The sequence below is a fragment of the Mus caroli genome, unplaced genomic scaffold, assembly GCF_978045245.1.
Source record: "Mus caroli unplaced genomic scaffold, Mus_caroli_1 scaffold_14, whole genome shotgun sequence".
Classification (NCBI taxonomy): domain Eukaryota; kingdom Metazoa; phylum Chordata; class Mammalia; order Rodentia; family Muridae; genus Mus; species Mus caroli.
Genome location: NW_028227269.1, coordinates 113,753,963 through 113,773,631, shown reverse-complemented (window position 1 = coordinate 113,773,631; position 19,669 = coordinate 113,753,963). Strand labels below are relative to the sequence as shown.

Below are 19,669 nucleotides of genomic sequence, written 5' to 3'. Positions count from 1 at the left end.
AGGTTATTTCAGCCTGAAAAACCCAGGATTATCATGCAGGAGGCTCTCTGTCACCTGTAAACTAGCAAATGAACATAGCTATAGGCTTAATAAAAGCATGGTCAGGATGGCCACAAGACCAGGATATTTGAATCATGCTATTTAGGGCTTGATACTTTGAGATGTCTTAATATTCTTGTGATTTCTTCTTCTTCTTCTTCTTTTCCTCTTCCTCTTCCTTTTTTTCCCTCTGACAGGAAGCATGTAACCCAGACTGGCCTTGAATTCTCTATGCAGTTGAGGATGGCCTTGAACTTCGGCTCTCCTGCCTCTACCTTACCTCTCGAGTGCAGGGCTTACAGAAGTGCCCCACCATGCCTTTTACAATATCTTAAAATGGCTTGTAGTGAGTGCCTTTGTCACTTACTCAGATTCTTCTGCCTTCCATGTGACTTTGGTCCTGTTACTGTCTTGGCCACTGGCATCTTCCCTTTCATATCACTTCATTTTTGGTTGGAGGGACTATGCCTTGATGGTGTGTACCCGGTGTACATGGATAGTAGATGCCTTAACATGATCATATTCCTACAGAATGGATTTTCTTATTCTACTGTCTGTGTGAAGAAACTCACACTTGGGCAGTTGACATTTATTTATATGTACAAGTCTGTGTTCTACTTAATTGTATCCTGTGAGGACCTTCATGTGTCAGTCCATTCTTAGTCAGTTATTCTGTGAATGTGCCTACTATAGAATGTAGACGTTAACTTCCTGTGATTGATTTTTCAGGTCACATGCTGCTGCTTTAGCCCTTTAAAAGCATTTTTGCTGTTTGCGGGAACAGTACATGGCTCTGTGGTTGTATGGGACTTAAGAGAAGACTCCAGGATACACCATTATGTGAGACTGAGCAATTGTTTCTGGGCTTTCAGGACCCCAACATTCTCCACTGGTTAGTGTTCTCTATCTGCCCTCTAGAAAAGCCTTGACAGACTGAAGGTTTATCTTTATCTGCTTTTATTCATTCATGTTATCCAGAGGAAGAGTTCAGACTCTGGACAAAAGAGGCATTTGCAGTACACACCTGTGATCTAATGGGATTGACTAACTCTTTCACAGGGGTCACATATCAGAGAGCCTACATATCAGATATTTACAGTATGAGTCATAACAGTATCAAAATTCCACTTATGAAATAGCAACAAAAATAAATTTATGATCAGAGGTCACTACAACATGAGGAACTGTATTAAAGGGCCACAGCATTAGGAAGGTTGAGAACCACTGCTCTAGGCCCAATAAGAGACCTTGTCTCAAAAAACAAAAGAAAAGAAAATAAACCCAACCAAACAAACCAACAGCAGCAAAACAAAACACGGAGAATGATCAAGGAAGACACCTGATGTCTGCCTCTGGTTTCCACAAGTACATACCTGCATGTGTATGTGTATGCATGTACAAACACATGAACACACACATACACATACACATACACAAAGAGCAAGCATTTCACACCCGTACGACTTCTTCTAAGTGTTTTATATCCATGACTGCCGTACTAGCCCATTCCTGATGCTGAGAAAGGTGAACTGTTTGTCTAAGCCACGCTGACTGCACGGGTAGGCCCTGTACTCAGAGCTGTCTGCCTATAGCAAGGCCTTGGTGCCATGGTCTTCATTGACTGGCCTTTTCCTTTGGGAGCTGAAGTCCTGTTGACTGAGAGATCAGGCATGGACCTTGTCTGACGCTCTTTCCCCAGTCTTGTCCCTGTCCTGTTCAACCTGAAGAGCTCACACCACCACTCTGGCACCAATCTGTTTTCTGTCATTATTCTGTCCCCGGTCTGCTCTGTCCAGTTTCGGGAAGACGAGAATCACACATGTCATTTGGGGCTTTTCACTGCTGAGAGTTGCAGAATGCACTCCCTCAGTGACTTGCTGCTCTATTGCACACTGTGCCAACTGTTGCTCTGTACCTCACCAGCACTGAGCCGGCAGTTAACCAGCCATTTCAGTAAGCATTTGGTTTTAATTTTGAGGTTTCAACTTGCACTCAGAAGAACTAATGATCCCAAGATTATCTTCATGTGCTTATTTATAAACTAAATATTCTTGTTGATTATGCCTGTTTAAATGTTTGCCCATTTTTTTTTTAAAAAGATTTACTTACTTATTTTATGTATGTGTTGTATGTGTGTACACTGCCACTCTTCTCAGTCATACAAGAAGAGGGCACTGGATCCCGTTACAGATGATTGTGAGCTACCATGTGGTTGCTGGGAATTGAACTCTGAAAAAGCATTCAGTGCTCTTAACCACTGAGCCATCTCTCCAGCCCATATTTGCTCATTTTTTATGGGATTGTTTTAAGTTTGTTTGGGAGAGAAGGTCTAATTATGGAGTCTGGCTGTCTTAAGCTTATAGCAGTGCTCTTACCTCAGCCTCTCAAGTGGTGAGATTACAGGCATGATTTGTGCCTGGCCAAGTTTATTTTATTTTATTGTCATGGTACTAGGGATTGGATCCAGGGGTTTGTATTTGCCAGGCATGGGCATTACACACTGAGATACATCTCTAGCCCCTTAGGTTTTGAAGTTTTATATACTCTGGGTATATTTTACATTTTTTTAAAAATCAGACTCTGTATTCCTTTTTGTAAAATTCCTCTTCAATGAGAGAAAGTTTTAAATCAGATGGAATTTGATTTATCAATATTTTCTCTTACAATCATGCTTTTGATGTCATGATGAACAGTTTTTATTCAACTAAAACTCACAGAGGTTGGGCTGCTTCTTGTGTTTTCCTGACCTGTTGTTATTTTAGGGTTTACTTTTTTTTTTCTTTTTAGATTTATTTATTATTTCTTAAGTACACCGTAGCTGACTTCAGACACTCCATAAGAGGGCATCAGATCTCATTACGGATGGTTGTGAGCCACCATGTGGTTGCTGGGATTTGAACTCTGGACTGTCAGAAAAACAGTCAGTGCGCTTAACCGCTGAGCCATCTCTCCAGCTAGGGTTTACTTTTAGGTCAGTGTACATAGTAAGAGGCCTTAGTCCACAGGTTTAATTTTTATATGTAAATGCCCCATTGAAATTCTCACTCCTGGTCACCATTTCACTGCGTCCAAAGCCTTTTCTGTATGTGTGGCTCTCATCAGTGTGATTGGGATGGGTCTCAGCATGCATCTGGTTTCTGTCCTTCTTGCTTCTGACCATCACTGAACTTTCCATTGTCCCTGTAGTTTGTATCTTTTTTAGAAAGTTCTGTATTTGGAATAAAATGGAATAAGCCTTTTCAGATTGGGTAAGGAAAAATGTTTATGTTTTCATCATGATTTTTAGTGGCCTAACAGCCAAATAATTTTTTTCTTTTAAATTCTTAAAATATAAAATATATAAAAAATAAAAACAAATGTTATGGATAAACGTATCAGTTTTCTTCTTCTTCTTCTTCTTCTTCTTCTTCTTCTTCTTCTTCTTCTTCTTCTTCTTCTTCTTCTTCTTCTTCTTCTTCTTCTTCTTCTCCTTCTCCTTCTCCTTCTCCTTCTCCTTCTCCTTCTCCTTCTCCTTCTCCTTCTCCTTCTCCTTCTCCTCCTCCTCCTCCTCCTTCTCCTTCTCCTTCTCCCTCTCCTTCTCCTCCTCCTCCTCTCCCTCCTCCTCCTCTTCTCCCTCCTCCTCCTCCTCTCCCTCTTCCTCCTCCTCCTCCTCCTTCTTCTTCTTTTTCAAGACAGGGTTTTTCTGTATAGCCCTGGCTGTCTGGGAACTCACTCTGTAGACCAGGCTGGCCTTGAATTCAGAAATCCGCCTGTCTCTGCCTCCCGAGTGCTGGGATTAAGGCGTGCACCACCACTGCCCAGTTTATTAGTTTACTTCTTGAATGAGTAATTTTATAATTTGTGTACAGGTTTTTGTATGAACTTGTTTTTATCTCCTCTGGGTAAATAGCAAATATAATGGCTAATACTGATTTTTGAACTTGACAAGATCTAGAATTACTTCTGAGATAATCCTGGAGGCATGCTAAATAGGGATTACCAGATTAGGTTAGCCTCTGGGCCTGTCTATGAGAGATTGTCTTGTTGATTGAGATGGGAAGACTGTAGATGGTATCATCTGTTGTATTGTGTATATGAGAGAACAGTGCTTTCTTTCTGCTCCCTGACTGCACATGTAATCCAATAGCCATCACAGGCCCCAAGTGCAGGAACCCATGCTGCCTGCCATGGCTTCCCTGAAGCCATGATGTGATGGACTCACATCAGGGAATGTGTGCCAAACTAGCCCTTTCTTTCTTAGGTTACATTTATCAGTTATTTTGTCAGAGCAACATGCAAAGCCACTAAGTCAACTAAAGTACCAGATTCCTGGATTGCTCAGTGAAAAATTGTGGACTGTTTTAGAAAATGGCCGCACCATCTGCATTCCTACTGGCAGTCAGTGGCACCTGCTGCTACTCAGTATCCTCAGCAGCCTTCAGCATGACCAGTGATGTAGGGTTGGGTCATTGTAGTTGGTTGAAGTGGCTCCTTATGGTGACACTTGGAGCAGACTTGTCTTTCTGTATGCTCAGATGCCATTTGTGTGTCTTCTTTGGTAAAGCACCTGTTAAGGTCTTTGTCCCATCTTAAAATTCTTGTTTTCTGGTAGCTGAGTTATTGATATGAGGTAAGTGTTTGTGAGTGTTTCTCCTATCCTGTGTTCTTTTCTTTTAACTAAGTGTTTTTTAAAGTACCTCTCCAAGCACTTTTACCATCACAGACATGTTTCTTCTCTCTGTACTATATTTATATCTGTGCTTTACACATAAAAAGAGCAAGCCACTTTTTATTTCTGTACTAACCAATTTTTGCCCTTTTGGGGAGATACTGTTGCTATGGAGAGTATTTGCAATGGCAGGTACCATATGGATTTTGATGCTATTATAAAAGCTATCTTCTTTCAAACAGAGAAAAGAACATATAACATTTGTTATATGACTCGGGCTCTAAGTTTTCTTTACTCTTGCTGTAATAAAATGCCCCAAGAAATACATATTAAAGAAGAAAGTTCTTATTTGGCTCATAATCCAGGTTATAGGCCACCGTAGCAGGGAAGCTACAGTGGCCAGAACTGGTTACACGATGTCTATAGTCAGAAGAGAGCAACAGATGCATGCCGCAGCTCAGCCCTATCTCGCCTAAAGTATAGGGTGCAGCCCAGCAAATGGCACCTACTTTCTTCAGGCTGGGTCTTCAGGCTGGTGAGCATGACAGTCCCCCACAGGCCAGCCTGACCTAGGTCATCCTCACTGAGACTCTCCAGTGATTGTAGATTGTGTTGACAGTTAACACTAACCATCACATGGCCCAGAGGATACCCTTTAAAACATGGCATTTTCCAACTGCTAATTCACATGAATCTAGCATTGTTTTCAAAGCTCTAAATTCCTAAGCCATACATGATTTTGGCAGGAGACTGGTGTGGCCTCCTCTCACTTCTTTCCTATGAAGTGATACAGCACTTGCTGTAGCTCAGGCATGTTCTCTTTGTAGTTGACGTCATTTCTAGAAGACTGTGTATGATGCGTGAGTAGCTAGTGTGCTGCCCTTGATATAACTCAGGCATGTTGCCTTTGTAGGTGATGTCCTCTCTAGATGACTGCATATGACGTGTGAGTAGCTGTTATGCTCAGGGTTGAGGGAACAACAGGAAAAGTCTGTTTATGTGTAGCACAGGACAGTTGTTCTTCCCCATATTTCTAGTCATGGCTGTTGGATCCACCAATGAGTACAGGGGCCTGGCTGAGGGCACATAAAGTGCTCTATGAAAATACTCCCGTGTTCCCTTTTGCTATCTAAATATCACTAGCAGAACGCAAGAGTGTGAAACTGTGAAGCTTCTGCAAGGAGAGGGGGACTGACTCTTACATGTGGATCCTTCATGTCCTGAGGGGAATCCCCCTGGTGAGCTCTGTAACGTCTCTCCATTGTGTTTTCATTTGCTTTTTCCTAAGTTCAATACAACTCATTTTTTTTTTTCAATTTCTATGTGGGGTTTGATTTCAGGTATTTTTTGCTTGTTGTTTAAGTACATTTCTAAAAGCAGTCTAAAAGAGATTTCATCCTGTTAGACCACCGTCTTGTGCTTTGTGCTTTTCTCTGGGCGGGGTGGGGCAGTGGGAGAATAGTCACACCTGAGAGTGCATTGGTTTCTTTAATTTCTTCTGGCTACAGCTGTATATGGGATTTGAATCTCCAACTCTAAGACATTCTGTAGGCAGCTCTTTCTATCCGTCTGTGGGCAGCAGTACTTCTGATAGTGGCTGTCCCGTTGAAGAGATGCTTGGTCTCATGATCTGGCTGGCACTGCTGTGTTCCCAGGCTTTGCTATTCTTTACCCTTATCAGTTGCCCATGAGCAGCACTTTCTGAAGTCCCTCTTGTATGCCCCTCTTTTCCAAGCCTTTTTGGAGGATTCTGGCCCCAGAATCATGTCCTCTCTTTCTGGAGTGCCTGCTTAAGTTTCTCATTGTCACTGCCCTTGGTCATGGAATATTTTGACTTCCTTCCTAACCCTGTACATGAATTTGCTCAGTGATGTAATAGTTTTGTAATGACACAAGCCTTGGTATTCATTTCTTGTTTTCCCTCTTACAAGTATTTTGAGGTTGTAGTCTCTGTTTGCTAGAGATGCTGAAAATCACGGTCATGGATCTTGATATGTGGTCTACATTAGTCTTGTGACTTAAGGAGAGAGGTATATAGAGAGTCAGGTCTTTAGACCTGGAAGCATCCCTTTATCTTTCTATGTATAATGCTGATTTCATTGCTAAGATGTGAGACTTACAGTGGGTGCTGTGGATCTTTCATCCCTAGATGGAATCCTCACATCGGTGAACCACCGAAGCCCTCTTCAAGCCATAGAGCCAGTTGCTACTTCTGCCTACAAAAAACAGAGCTTTGTGCTTTCACCCTTTTCTACTCAAGAAGGTACAAGATCCCTCACACCCATAAAATCCCTTCTGCATTAGTGATGCAAAGCACTGTACTTATTAAAGCCACTGTTCTTCATTTTGTTTCTGCTTTCGTTAGAAATGGCAGGCTTGTCATTTCATATTGCTTCCCTGGACGAGACTGGGGTTCTCAATGTGTGGGTAAGTAGGAAGTGTGGGGCCACACAGCCATCCATACAGCGGAGTGAACCCACAGGGGAGGAGAATGCACCTGTCCTGGGGAATGGGTCAGAGACAGAACACAATCACAAGGCAGTAAGCCCTCTGTCCTGAGAAGAGGTATGAAGTTCCCTGGCCTTTGGCCTTTGGGAATTTGTAAGGAAATTATAACAAGACATCAGTGCTAGATGATATGTTAGGACTTGTACAGACAGCTACCAATGAGGTTACTGAGAGGGGAGAATACTAAGATAAAAGAATGAATAAATTTGTCACTAGTTCTAAAGCAGATGATTAGTCTTTTCTTATGAAGCAATTATATTTTTTAGGATCTAATATAACATGTTATTTTATTAAAGCTATGCCTTGTGTAGATTGTTTCATGGTTATAAAATGTATCAGTATTCATTTTTTTCAATATTCTGTTTTTAGGTGGTTGTTGAATTACCAAAAGCAGATATCTCAGGTTCAATGAGTGATTTAGGTAATTATTGAAGTAAAAATTAATATTGATTATTGTTTGCTAAAATGAATAGAGATTAAAGATATAAACACCTGCTTTGAAAAATAAGTAATTGACAACCTGAAAAAAAGTGGAAGTCAGAGTTGTATGTTGTATACTTTATCAGCTATTGGATGCACATCTCATTAGCTGGAGCAATTGAATGATATCTAACTCCATGTTCCTTTCTGTAGGTGTCATAAGCTCTGCTCATAGCTGGCATTACTTCTGCCATGTGTCATACCTCAAGGCGACTGTCTTCTTTCTTTTCCAGTATACTTTAGGTTTCCATGGCAGAAGTCCTCCTGCATTTGGAGCTTTCTTCTGTGGCTTTGGATTTACCAGTGCATACGAGTGCACTAAGTGTGGCTGTCCTCAGGCCACCACAGTGGGAATGGGAATGGGGATGCTCCCATGTAGAGCAAGAGAGATGTGGAAACACACTAGGGTCTCCCGTGGTTTTCTGTTTTCAGACCACTTGGCTTTCAGTTCCAAGAGGCCTCAGCCGATTCAGCCCCATTAGATCCTGTGGTCTAGTTTGTCTGCATTTTAAAGTCAGCTTTCTTACTCTGAATTCCTAATCCTTACTCTAATTCTCTAGTGGCAAAGTCTCCTCTCGTCTTATTCATGTCCCCAAGATTTACACGGCCTTGCTCCAGGTCTCCAGATTCAGAAGCACATGCTGGTCACTTCTTACTGAAGTTCCATTCAAATCAGGTTTACCGTGGCTGTGGTTGAGACCAGGCTAGCCTGATCTGTAGATGTGTCACCTCTGTGATAGCATCAGTACTGTGTGATAGTTATAAGACGCAGGTCATGCACTGCGCTTGAAGCTGCCCTTTCTTTCTAGCATGAGTTGAATATATTCCTACATGCTTTTAATTCAACTGCACTCAAGGTTCTGGATACTATCTTGCCTAGGATTTGGGTTTCAACATATATAAATCCCTAATTCTTTCCTCTGTAGTAATATATCAAAGGGAGAATAGCATTAGGACAGACATTTAGCCCGGAATTTGAGAAGAGCAAGGGAAGGAATGGGAAGTAAAGCCAGGCCTAGGGGCTGGAGTGCAGTGATGTTGGAGCAGAAGTTAGAGAAGCTGATGAAGACAAACTGAGACTGGAGGAGTTTGGGACACTAGTGGCCATTCAGCAAAACCTGGAATGTTTCCAAGGATGGCTTTGAATGACAGGTGCCTTGGGTATCTACAGCACTGGGTTTGGCATTTTAACTTATTATTCAGTACATATGTTACCTGCTGTCCTCACCACTCTGAAAATGTGGGGGTATCTGGATCATGGCCCGGCGGACTTCTGATAATAATCTACAAATTCTTGACACTCCTCTTTAGCCAAGTCACAGGTACCTCAACTAGACTTACAGGGAGTTCTGCTTGTCATTTATATTTTGGCATTCCTTCTGGTTATAGATACTTACATAAAGAAGAATGAATCCAGACAACTGTGGATAGGTTTTGATTTAGCTTACATTAAGAGATGTGCATGTTTCTGGGTTGTCTGATTCTAGGTCTGATACCTGGAGGAAGGATCAAGTTGGTACACAGCACTGTAATCCAGTTGGGTAACAGGTGAGACTCCCCCTGGGGACTAAACACCTCCCGCATCCCAGAGAGACTCTACTTCCTGTTAAATGCATGTTCTGTTTTTGCAATGAGGACCCAGTTTCTTTTTCTTTCTTTCTTTCTTTCTTTCTTTCTTTCTTTCTTTCTTTCTTTCTTTCTTTCTTTCTTTTTTTGTTTTTTTCAAAACAGGGTTTCTCTGTATAGTCCTGGCTGTCCTGGAACTCACTTTGTAGACCAGGCTGGCCTTGAACTCAGAAATCCACCTGTCTTTGCCTCCCAAGTGCTGGGATTAAAGGTATGCGGCACCAATGCCTGGCTCTTTTTTTTTTTAATTATTATTAGATATTTTCTTTATTTACATTTTAAATGTTATCCCCTTTCCTAGTTTCCCCTCTGAAAATTCCCTATGCCCTCCCCTCTCCCTCTGCTCTTCAACCCACTCACTCCCATTCCTGGTCCTGGCATTCCCCTATATTGGTGCATAGAGCCTTCACAGGACCAAGGGACTCTCCTTCCACTGATAACCAACTAGGCCATCCTCATCTACATATACATCTAGTTGCTGCTATTCTAATGCCTTCATGTGTGTCACACATCTGCTGGGCTTCTGTAAGACTCTTCTCTCTACTGTAGACTTCTCTCTTCATATCACACATTGTATTTATTTTTTAATTGTAATTTCCTCCAGGAATTAACAGTATATTCTTACAGGACTTATATACTCTTCAAAGTGAAATAGCTAATGTATTTGATGCCATGTTTTCTCTCAAAACTCATAGCTGTGTTTTTGCAAGATCTGTGGGAAAGGAGGAGTAGAGGCAGACTGGATTATAACGAGAGTCCTAACTTAATAGCCTCCCCTACCTGGGATAAATAGGGTGGTAGCCCAGACTGATATACCAGGTCTTTGTCTCCCCTTCTGCCAGTTGTGGACTATGGATGTCCTGGGCACAGTAGCCATTTTGTCCTCAGTGATCCCAGCAAGCATGCCAGTGAAGAAAAACATCCCTTCTGTGTGTAGTTATGAGAATGATGTGTTGGTAGTATGGCCATAGACACCATAGACATGTGTGTAGTTATGAGATTGATGTGTTGGTAGTATGGCCATAGACACCATAGACATGTGTGTAGTTATGAGATTGATGTGTTGGTAGTATGGCCATAGACACCAATGTGGGAGCCTGAAGAAGGGGATTAGTGGGGTCTAGAATGAGATGGGAACTTTTTTTTTTTTTTTTGGTTTTTTGAGACAGGGTTTCTCTGTATATCCTTGGCTGTCCTGGAACTCACTTTGTAGACCAGGCTGGCCTCAAACTCAGAAATCCGCCTGCCTCTGCCTCCCAAGTGCTGGGATTAAAGGCGTGCGCCACCACGCCCGGCTGGGAACTTCTTTGAGAAAGTGATATGTGGTAGATGGAATAAGAATAACTCCCCCATAGGCTCATTTACTTGAATGTTTAGTCACTATGGTTGGGCTCTGAGATTATAGAAGCCCATGCCAGGCCCAGTTGTCTTTCTCTCTGCCTTGCTGTCTATGAATCAGGATGTAAAGATCTGAGTTACTGCTTCACCATCATGTCTGTCTGCTTCCTTCCATGATGATCATGCACTAATCTTTTAAAACTGTAAGTGAGCCTCCAATTAAAAGCTCCCTTTAATAAGAGCTGCCGTGGTCATGATTTCTCCTTACAGCAATAGAACATTGACTAAGACGTAATAACTGGGCTTGGTCCTTAAATAGTTAAAGCTTGGTCTTGGTAAAGTAGTCATGGTTCTAAGGCAAAATGTGCTTATATTTTGAGATACCTGTCAGTGTGATGTTGAGAAAAATGGGAGTTGGGGCTGGTCTTGCCATGTCTTCTTCTGTGATGACAGTCTAGACAATGGCTTGGAGGGGGCAGGGTCTTACTCTGGAGAAGTGGAATGTTATTTTTGTGATATAGGATTATCAACTTGGAAAAATGTGAGTTTGGAATACAGTAAGGGAGATTGGAGTCAAGGAAATCAATTTAGAAACCACTGTAGCAGCCTGTATGAAAAACAGCATGGGTATGGAGAATCAGATGTGAATTGAAGAGTGGAAACTTGGTGTTCAGCCAGATTATGAGGCCTTTACAGTAACCTGTGGCTCAAGCCCTGTACAATCTTAGATACATTGAGCTTTCCCCAGTTGTAGACCTAAAACTGAGACCCCTGAACAGGACTTTAGAATTCACTACCCCTTTAGTGTGAGGAAAATTTAGAAAGTTTCACCCCGAGTTGAAGGAAAATGGGTACTTGGAAGAACTTGAAACCTCAAGCTAGATGTGGGCTCAGGAACCTACAAGTTTGGGATGTGAACATCAGAGTCCCAGGGACCTTGAGGCATAAGGGCAACTGCCTGGTGGGAAGCTGGGGGTTATGGAATTTCAACAAGACATCTGCAAAAGATGAGTTCACATGCTCACCTGCCAGAAGCAAGGGGAAATGGTGCACTTTGTAAGAACTCTCATTATAGTGGAACTCACTGGTCAATACAGACTCACCTTGTCTCAGTATCAGGCCTGTTGGCAATTGTACAATCTAAAAAACATGTTTAGAAGCAATGTTGTAATTTTGTAATTTCCAAAATTTCCACCAATGAGTGGTTAGATAATAGATTCAACATGGTTGATAGAAGAATCAGTAACAAAATGGTAGATCTGCAGAACCGATCAAGTTTGTGATACCAGAGAAAGGAATAGGAAGCAGAATAGCTGAAACCATGGAGGCAGCCTGATAGGAGTGGCTCCTCATTGGAGGCAGCCTGATAGGAGTGGCTTGTCATTTTGTAAAGGCCATGTGTTCATCTCTGCTATTTATTTTTCAGTCTTTCTCATAAAGATAGTGAACTGTGGGGGTCGACACAAACACTGAGTGTCAAATTCCTGCCTTCAGATCCTAATCACTTTGTTGTCGGCACCGACATGGTTAGTAGTAGCTTACATTTCATCCTTTCTACCTAGAGTTACCTGATGAATAACTTTATATCAGATTAATTTACTGTTTGCTTTTGTTATAATATCTGAAACGTATTTCTTGAATATTGTGTTGTCCAGTCTTGTGTCTAATCTTTGGCTATTTTTGGTGTTCTTGTAATAATTAGGGACTTATAAGCCACAGTACCAGGCAAGATTGGAGAGTATCTCCCAGGGTGTTCAAACCTGAGCAACACGGTGTCAGACCAATAAAAGTTAACGTGATTGATTTTTCTCCATTTGAAGAAACAGTATTCTTGGTAAGAAAGTCACTTTTTGGTTAAATTATTTACCTTTTGGGGCAATATAACATTGTAATTCAGTAGAAAATTTAGGAAGTTATGGTCTCTTAGTAGTCTACAAACTAATCATTAGTTGGACCTCAGTGATGTAAAAGTGAGACACAGGATATTATTAACAAAAAAACTAAATTAAATTGACTCAGAAATTTAACTCTCTTTAAGAAATACTTTGTTTAGTTGCAGGATACTTGGGATTTGAAAGGAAGATAACCCATGGTCAACTGGCTCTCATGGCAACTAACTAACCCATGGTCAACTGGCTCTCATGGCAACTAACCCAGTCCACAAAACAGTCATCATTCCTTTCTGAGACCACAAGCCCCTGACCTAATTACCTTTCACTTGATTCATCCCTTAAATGTCACACTGCCTCTCAACACTCAGCACTGCCTCTCAGTCCTGTTATGTTGACTAAGTCTCTAGCACATGAGTCAGTGGGGACAAACTTGATTCAGACCATAGCCATGGTTTACCAGTTCCTAAGTGTGCAATCTCAGCATGTATAGAGCTTTAACCCCTTGTGCAGATGCAGAGAAGCCAGTTTTCAGTATCCAAGATGCTTTTTGTGTCTGAGTTAATTACACACCCAGACATTGTGTTCAGAGATTATTCAGCTTCACTCTTGCTTCACTCCAGTATGATTTTGTTATTTATATGAAATTAGCGTTTAAAATGTGTCTCTGTTGGTATTTTGCTTTAGAATTTGATTCTAGTTGAATATATATTATTTATTGTTTCAGAATTTTATATAACTGCATCTTTTTTTGAGTATGGGAAGGATTAAAGAGTGAGGAAGAATTAATCTTCTCTTTCTAGGTTAATAATTTGATCTTTCACTAAACCATCTAAGTTTTGATTTTATGACATGCTGTCACTAGAGATACAACTGTTTAAGAAGGTGACACTGCACCTGTGCAGCAGTCAGTGACACTCAACTCTTAAACATGTGTTTACATTTCCATTGGGCGCACTGATGGCTGCTGTCTGGTCCACCGTGGCGAGTGCTCATGGTCGCTCACCTCCCTGTTTGTGAGGACAAGGGGGCTGGTGTCTGTTTCCAGGGCGAGCAAGCACTCTCTGTGAGGAGGATAGGTTTTTTAAATTAAAAAAAAATTTTTTTTTTACTTACTCACTTTATATCCCGTTCACTGTCTCTCTCCTATTCATCCTCTTCTACCATCCTTCCCCTATCCTCTCTCCCCTTCTCCTCTGAGCTGGTGTGGGTACTCCTGGGTAGCTCCCTACCCTGGCATTTCAAGTGTGAGGATAGGTTTAATGATATGTCTTTATGTTCAGAAAACAAGAGCAAGCCAAAATGTTATTGTACAAACAAGGGAAGCTACTTTGAAAACTTTCCCTGGGTGTTAGGATGGAAATTAAAGGAAAGAACAATAGGGTTTCCACATCCCAATTGCAGGCTGGCTGTTCAGATGGAAGCATCAGGCTGCACCAGCTGACGTCTGAGAGGCCCATCATGCAGTGGGACAATAGCACCAGTGGCCATGCTGTTACTAGTCTGCAGTGGTCCCCAACAAGGCCTGCAGTGTTCCTGGTCCAGGACGATGCGTCTAGGATCTATGTCTGGGATCTTCTTGAGAATGACCTGGGTCCTGTGGCCCAGCAGCCCATCTCTCCAGATAAGTGAGTACAGGCCAGTCACCCTCATCCTTGCTCTTCTTAAATTACAGGTTCAAATTTACATTTAACACCACATTTGTATGTATTATATAGTCAAAAGTATTTTTAACAGTAGTTTTAGTTTGTAGTCAAATCAAAACATACACTGAGGTCCTATATGTACTTGGATGCTCTCCCCCCAGTTGTGCACCCTCTTGCTGCCAAGATCTCCATCCACGTGTGCTCTGCTGCATTTGTCCCATACTGACATGTCATGTGCATCCTATTCCATTTTACATTGGCTTCATCCTTGCTGATCATTAAGCAATACTGTGAAAATCACTTTAAAATGCAGTCATTTTATATCTATCATCAGATGACACAGTAGATAGGAGAGTAGTAGTCTTCATCACGATTATTCTGGTAGAAACAGTTTCTGTGATGACTCACAGATTCAACATGAGCGATCTACAGCGTATTCCTTCAGGTTTCTCAAAGATAGCAGGACATGTGAGGCATAAGCCATGGAGTCACCAGTCCCTACACACCCTTCCCACTGTGTACGATTGAAACCTGCTATGCAAAGTTCAAAGCATGTAAATTGCAATTGATCCTTGATTAAAAGCTTAACATTTATTTATTTGTGTGCACAATTGTATGTGCTGTGGTGCCCATGTGGAGGTGAGATGACAGCCTGTGGGATTCCATTCTCTGCTTTCCATGTAGAAGCCAGGACTAGAACTTGTGTCATCAGGTTTGATAGCAAGTGCCGTTACTGGCTGAACCATCTTGCTGGCCTGTTGCAAATACTTTGAAATAATTCTTTGCCTTTATTCTTTTATTTATAAAAGATTTAATTTGGAAGGGTTCTCAAGAGAGAACCATATATATAGTCACCTATATTTTGTTCTTGGCATTTTATAACCATATTAGGTGGGTATGTGTGCCAGGGACTTGGGGTAATTTTTTTAAAATTAAAAATAGTTTTTTTTAAAAAATACAATCTATTCTGATTACAGCCCCCATCTCCAATTTCTCCCTGACTGGATCTACCTCCTGATCCACCTGAATCCACACCCATTAAAATACAAACAGGCAATAATAATAATAATTATAATAATAATAATAATAATAGAAAAAGAAACAAACCAGAATAAGACAAAAACAAACAAATGGAAAGAGCCAAAGAAAAGACAAAAGAAACATACAGATGCTGAAACACATATTCTCACACACAGAAAACACATAAGACATAATAGGTGGACAAAAGATCTGTAAGGGTAAAAAAAAAAAAAAAAAAAAGAAAAAAAATGTGAAGCCCCGATAAAGTATTGTGAAACCAAAACAAAAGGCAAAAAACCAAAACAGTCCATTGGGTTTGTTGTGTGTCTTCCATCTGCTTCTGGGCATGGGGTTGACTTTAAGTGTGGTTTATGTACCTTGTAGGACTTTGTTGGAGAAAACTAATTCCTCCTGTGAATGGACATGAACTGGAGATAGCTTCTGGCTGTGTGGTTTTGTGTCTGCTTCCTCTCCTAGCCCTAGAACCTCTTCTGGCTTAGACTGTGCAGTCGTGTGGGTGCTGTCACAGTCTCTGAGTTCACACATGCGTCAGGCCTGTTGTGCCCAAAAGGCTGTGTGTGTTTCTTTGGTATCCTCCATCCCCTCTGGCTCTTAGAACTTTTCTGCCTCCTCTTCCACAGGCTTCCCTGAGCCCTGAGGGGAGGGATTTGATGGAGACATCTCACTTAGGACTGAGTGTTCCAGCGTTTTTAACTCTCTGCGCATTGTCAATTGTGGGTCTCTGTATTTGTTCCAACCTACTGCAGGAGGGAGCTTCTCTGATGATGGCTGAGCAAGACACTGATCTATCAGTATAACAGAATGACATTAGGAAGTTTTTTTCTTGCTATGTTCCTTTGGAAGAATGGTAGGTAGTATGTGGGTTTTCCATGGATTTCTAGCCTATCTAGTTTCAGGTCTTAGTTACCTAGGCAGTGTCAGGGACAGGCTCCAATCATAGAGTGAGTCCTAATTGCAGTTGTAATATGGTTACTCCAACAACATTTATGCCACTATTACATCAGTATATCTTGCAGCTAGGTCTCCATTATGGATTGCAAGGTTTATAGCTGGGCTAGTGTTTATATTTTCCTTCTCATAGAGTTCAAAGTACCTTCCAATACTGTGAACACTGAGTCAATAGGGGTGAAGTCTCTAGATGGCACCAGCTTGACTTCTACAAGTTCAGTGAGTTATATAGGTGTTGTCTTCAGCAATAGGGCCTTGCCATCAGCTTGTGGAGAGCAACTAAAAGCTTTGGCAAAAGTCTGGATTATTTGGGGGTTTCTGTGGAGCCCTTTTGGCCAACAACTTGATTAGATGTGACCCATTCCTGGTACTGGAGGTTTTATTTGGTGTCAAGACATGTCTAGTTGAGCTTTGTCTCCCCACTTTTTTTTGATGACTACAGTTCATATTTCTTTTACATATGTACATGTTTTTTTAAAAGTTTTCACTATATTAGGTTTCCACATGATTTCTCAAATGGACCTTAGCTTTCGCTATCCCCCATATCCCCACCTTTATACCTTCTTCTCTCCTTGGTTGATCAGTTCAAATGAAGTTTAAGAAGAAATGTTTGATAGAATGTAAAGGTTATATTAAGGTCTGAAATAAATAAGGATAACATTTATTTAGTTCTAGTGGTAGGTAAATTGGTATTATTCTAGCGAAATATCCATCAATAGAACTGTCTATGGTGGCATGTATGTAATCCTAGCACTTGAGAATCTGAGACAGGGGGATTACAACTTTGAGGCCAGCTTGGGTTTATAGGGGATTCCTGACCAACTTGGGCTACAAAACCAGACCTCATCACAAAAGAAAAGGAAACAAAAACTATATCAACATCTGAGCATGGCGGCTCATGCCCATCATCCCAATACATGGGAGACTGAAGTGAGAGGAGGATCAGACAGTCCTCCTCTAGTCAGCCAGGGATTACAGAACAGTCTGTGCAGCATAGGAACTCTGAAAAGAAACCTAAAAAGCCAGCCAATTACTCACTCTAGCTGTGGGTCACATATGAACACATTTTACATCTAGAAAGTCTGTCAAGAGTCCCGGGGAGGCCATGGCAAAAGGATCAGACACTTCCTGCTGGTCTGGGAAGGATCTGAGAGGGGGCAAGCTTCCCTTCGGATTGTATTTCTGAGACTTGTTACTGGAGGAGGCAAGGGTGGAGTTGGTGACACTGCTCAGCTTGGTAGGGCAATGGCATGCAGAGGGCACACACGGGTCAGCACATGATGGGATGGGCTGCTCACAGGAAGGTAATGCTGTAGAGGGCCTGGGGCTCAGGGCAGGCCTCAGCTGGAGAGTGGATTTGCGGGCTTTGGCATTTATTCATCTGTGGTTGAGATTGGTGGCCTGAGATACTGGGAAACCCTCACACACTAGGGATCATCCCACTGCCTGTGTGGCTGGGAGGCGTGCTGACCAGTTGGAAGGTCCCGTTGTTGGAGGTATTGATTCCCATGGGCAGGGAGGAGCATCAGATAGGAATGTCACACTTGTGTGAAGTGGTGGAAGTTGTCATCTGCAGCTACACAGTCTGTGAGCTGCTGCCTTCATGGATCTGCCCAGACCCCTGAGATGTAGAAAATTGTGTTCAACAGACTTTCATATACTTTTTTTTTTTTTTGGTTTTTTTCGAGACAAGGTTTCTCTGTCTAGTCCTGGCTGTCTTGGAATTCACTCTGTACACCAGACTGTCCTTGAACTCAGAAATCTGCCTGCCCCTCCCTCCCAAGTGCTGGGATCAAAGGCGTGCGCCACCACTGCCCAGCTTGTTTTAACTTTTTTTAGCCACCTCTTCTTTTTCATATGTCTCTTGAATATAGATATTTACTCTGGTAACAGAAAGTCACACACTTGTATACTGCCTTCCCAGTTCATGTTCTCTCTTGCCTACAGGCTTGTGGCTATGACTATCGTGGGGGAACCGGAGAAGACCAGTGGTAGCTTTGTGGCCCTGGTGTTGGCCAGGACCTCTGGCACAGTCGACGTCCAGAACCTGAAGAGGCGGTGGACCACCCCAGCAGTAGACGAGCATAGCCAGCTGTGCCTGCTTCTTCAGAAATGAAGACTTGGTGTCGGGAGAATGATGGGTACATGAGACTTGATTACAGATGGATCCCTTAACTCTGTGTTCATGTGATTTTGTGTACATAGAATATGTATATTCTGTACATAATTTGTTTTAGAAGAATATTACTTTGGTATTCCTAGGAAATAAATCACTATTTTTAATGGAAACAGTGAACATTTTAGTGTATACTAAAACTTCAAAGGGAATATCAAGTAATGTCCAGAAAGCTCTTCCAAGAGTGTTTCCAGTTATTTTTGGAACTATTTAAAAATACTGTCACATTTATTACTGAATTTTAAACAGTCCACCATGAAAAAGTACTTGAGTGGACTATTTTTTTAGCCATGCATAAAATGATGTACATATATCTGAAGTAAGAGAGATTGCTCACTTTGGAGGTGACCTCCATCAGCCTTCTGTGTTTACGGTTTTCTTCAACACCAGCTTTTGGTATGTTTTCAATGACACTCATAGAATTGAGTCAGACACATTCACTGTGTGACTTAGTGTGAAAACCATCTTCATGTAGAAATAATACAAGTAAATAAATTTTTTGAGAATGGAATAAATAGGGGCTTACAAATTGATTTATGCTGTTGTAACAGTTTGCAAGCACTGGTTCACAATTTTCATTTTGTTTACACAGTTTTGTTTCTTACAGCTGGAGACACTAGAAGTTCAAGGCTGGGACTCCAGGGCTAGGAGTCGAGGGCTAGGAGTACAGGGCTAGGACTCCAAGGTTCTGCTTAGGCTGCTGTCAGCCTCCAAGATGGCACTGCAGCCATGTCCTTACTTGGCAAAGGTGAAGGACAGAGGGTGCTAGTGTGCTCCCTCACCCTCTCTAACCAATCTGCTCGTGATGGCTCACCACCTCCTAATACCATTGCCTTGTGGCTCAAGTGCCAGTTTGCGAATTGGAAGGCGACACACATCAAGCCACACAGGAGGGTCTGAGGGTGAGCTCATGGGGAAACTGCCTGGGTCCTGCCAGGAGATCTGTAGGGAACACAAGCAGCGTATTTAAAGCTCTTTCTGCACTTTCCCAGCGAGAACTGCAATGTCTTGAGCCTGGACAGTGCCTGGAAAACTCTGCTGTCTGCCTCTGATCCATGGGGACATATCCTTATTTCCCAAAGACGATATGCTCTGACATTCTCTTTTAGTTCTTGTGTAACTACCCCCTAGCATCTCATCCTTGTGTAACTACCCCTCCAGCAACTCATCCTGTATAGAACTACCCCCAGCATCTCATCCTTGTGTAACTACCCCTCCAGCAACTCATCCTGTATAGAACTACCCCCAGCATCTCATCCATCTTTGCTTCCTTTTTCATCATGTTGACTCAGAGCTCATTCATTTATCATGAAAATGACAGAATACTTCA

At 41.9% G+C, this 19,669-nt stretch overlaps 1 protein-coding gene across 4 annotated transcripts in view; it reads left to right on the top strand.

Annotated features, from left to right (window-relative positions):
• Nucleotides 1–18,867, top strand: part of Dync2i1 (dynein 2 intermediate chain 1) — a 56,550-nt gene extending 37,683 nt beyond the window's left edge. For 3 of the 4 annotated variants that reach the window (XM_021179531.3, XM_021179530.3, XM_021179532.3), the window contains 9 exons: nucleotides 769–931; nucleotides 6,837–6,950; nucleotides 7,053–7,114; nucleotides 7,565–7,616; nucleotides 9,163–9,223; nucleotides 12,066–12,165; nucleotides 12,342–12,473; nucleotides 13,933–14,156; nucleotides 18,111–18,865. In XM_021179531.3, coding sequence (XP_021035190.1) covers nucleotides 769–931; nucleotides 6,837–6,950; nucleotides 7,053–7,114; nucleotides 7,565–7,616; nucleotides 9,163–9,223; nucleotides 12,066–12,165; nucleotides 12,342–12,473; nucleotides 13,933–14,156; nucleotides 18,111–18,279 — 1,077 coding nt within the window. In that variant the 3' untranslated portion in view covers nucleotides 18,280–18,865. Of the gene's footprint in view, nucleotides 1–768; nucleotides 932–6,836; nucleotides 6,951–7,052; nucleotides 7,115–7,564; nucleotides 7,617–9,162; nucleotides 9,224–12,065; nucleotides 12,166–12,341; nucleotides 12,474–13,932; nucleotides 14,157–18,110 lie in introns of all 4 variants that reach the window. The other variant, XM_085830720.1, reaches the window with a different exon arrangement.
• Nucleotides 18,868–19,669: the final 802 nt, after the last annotated feature.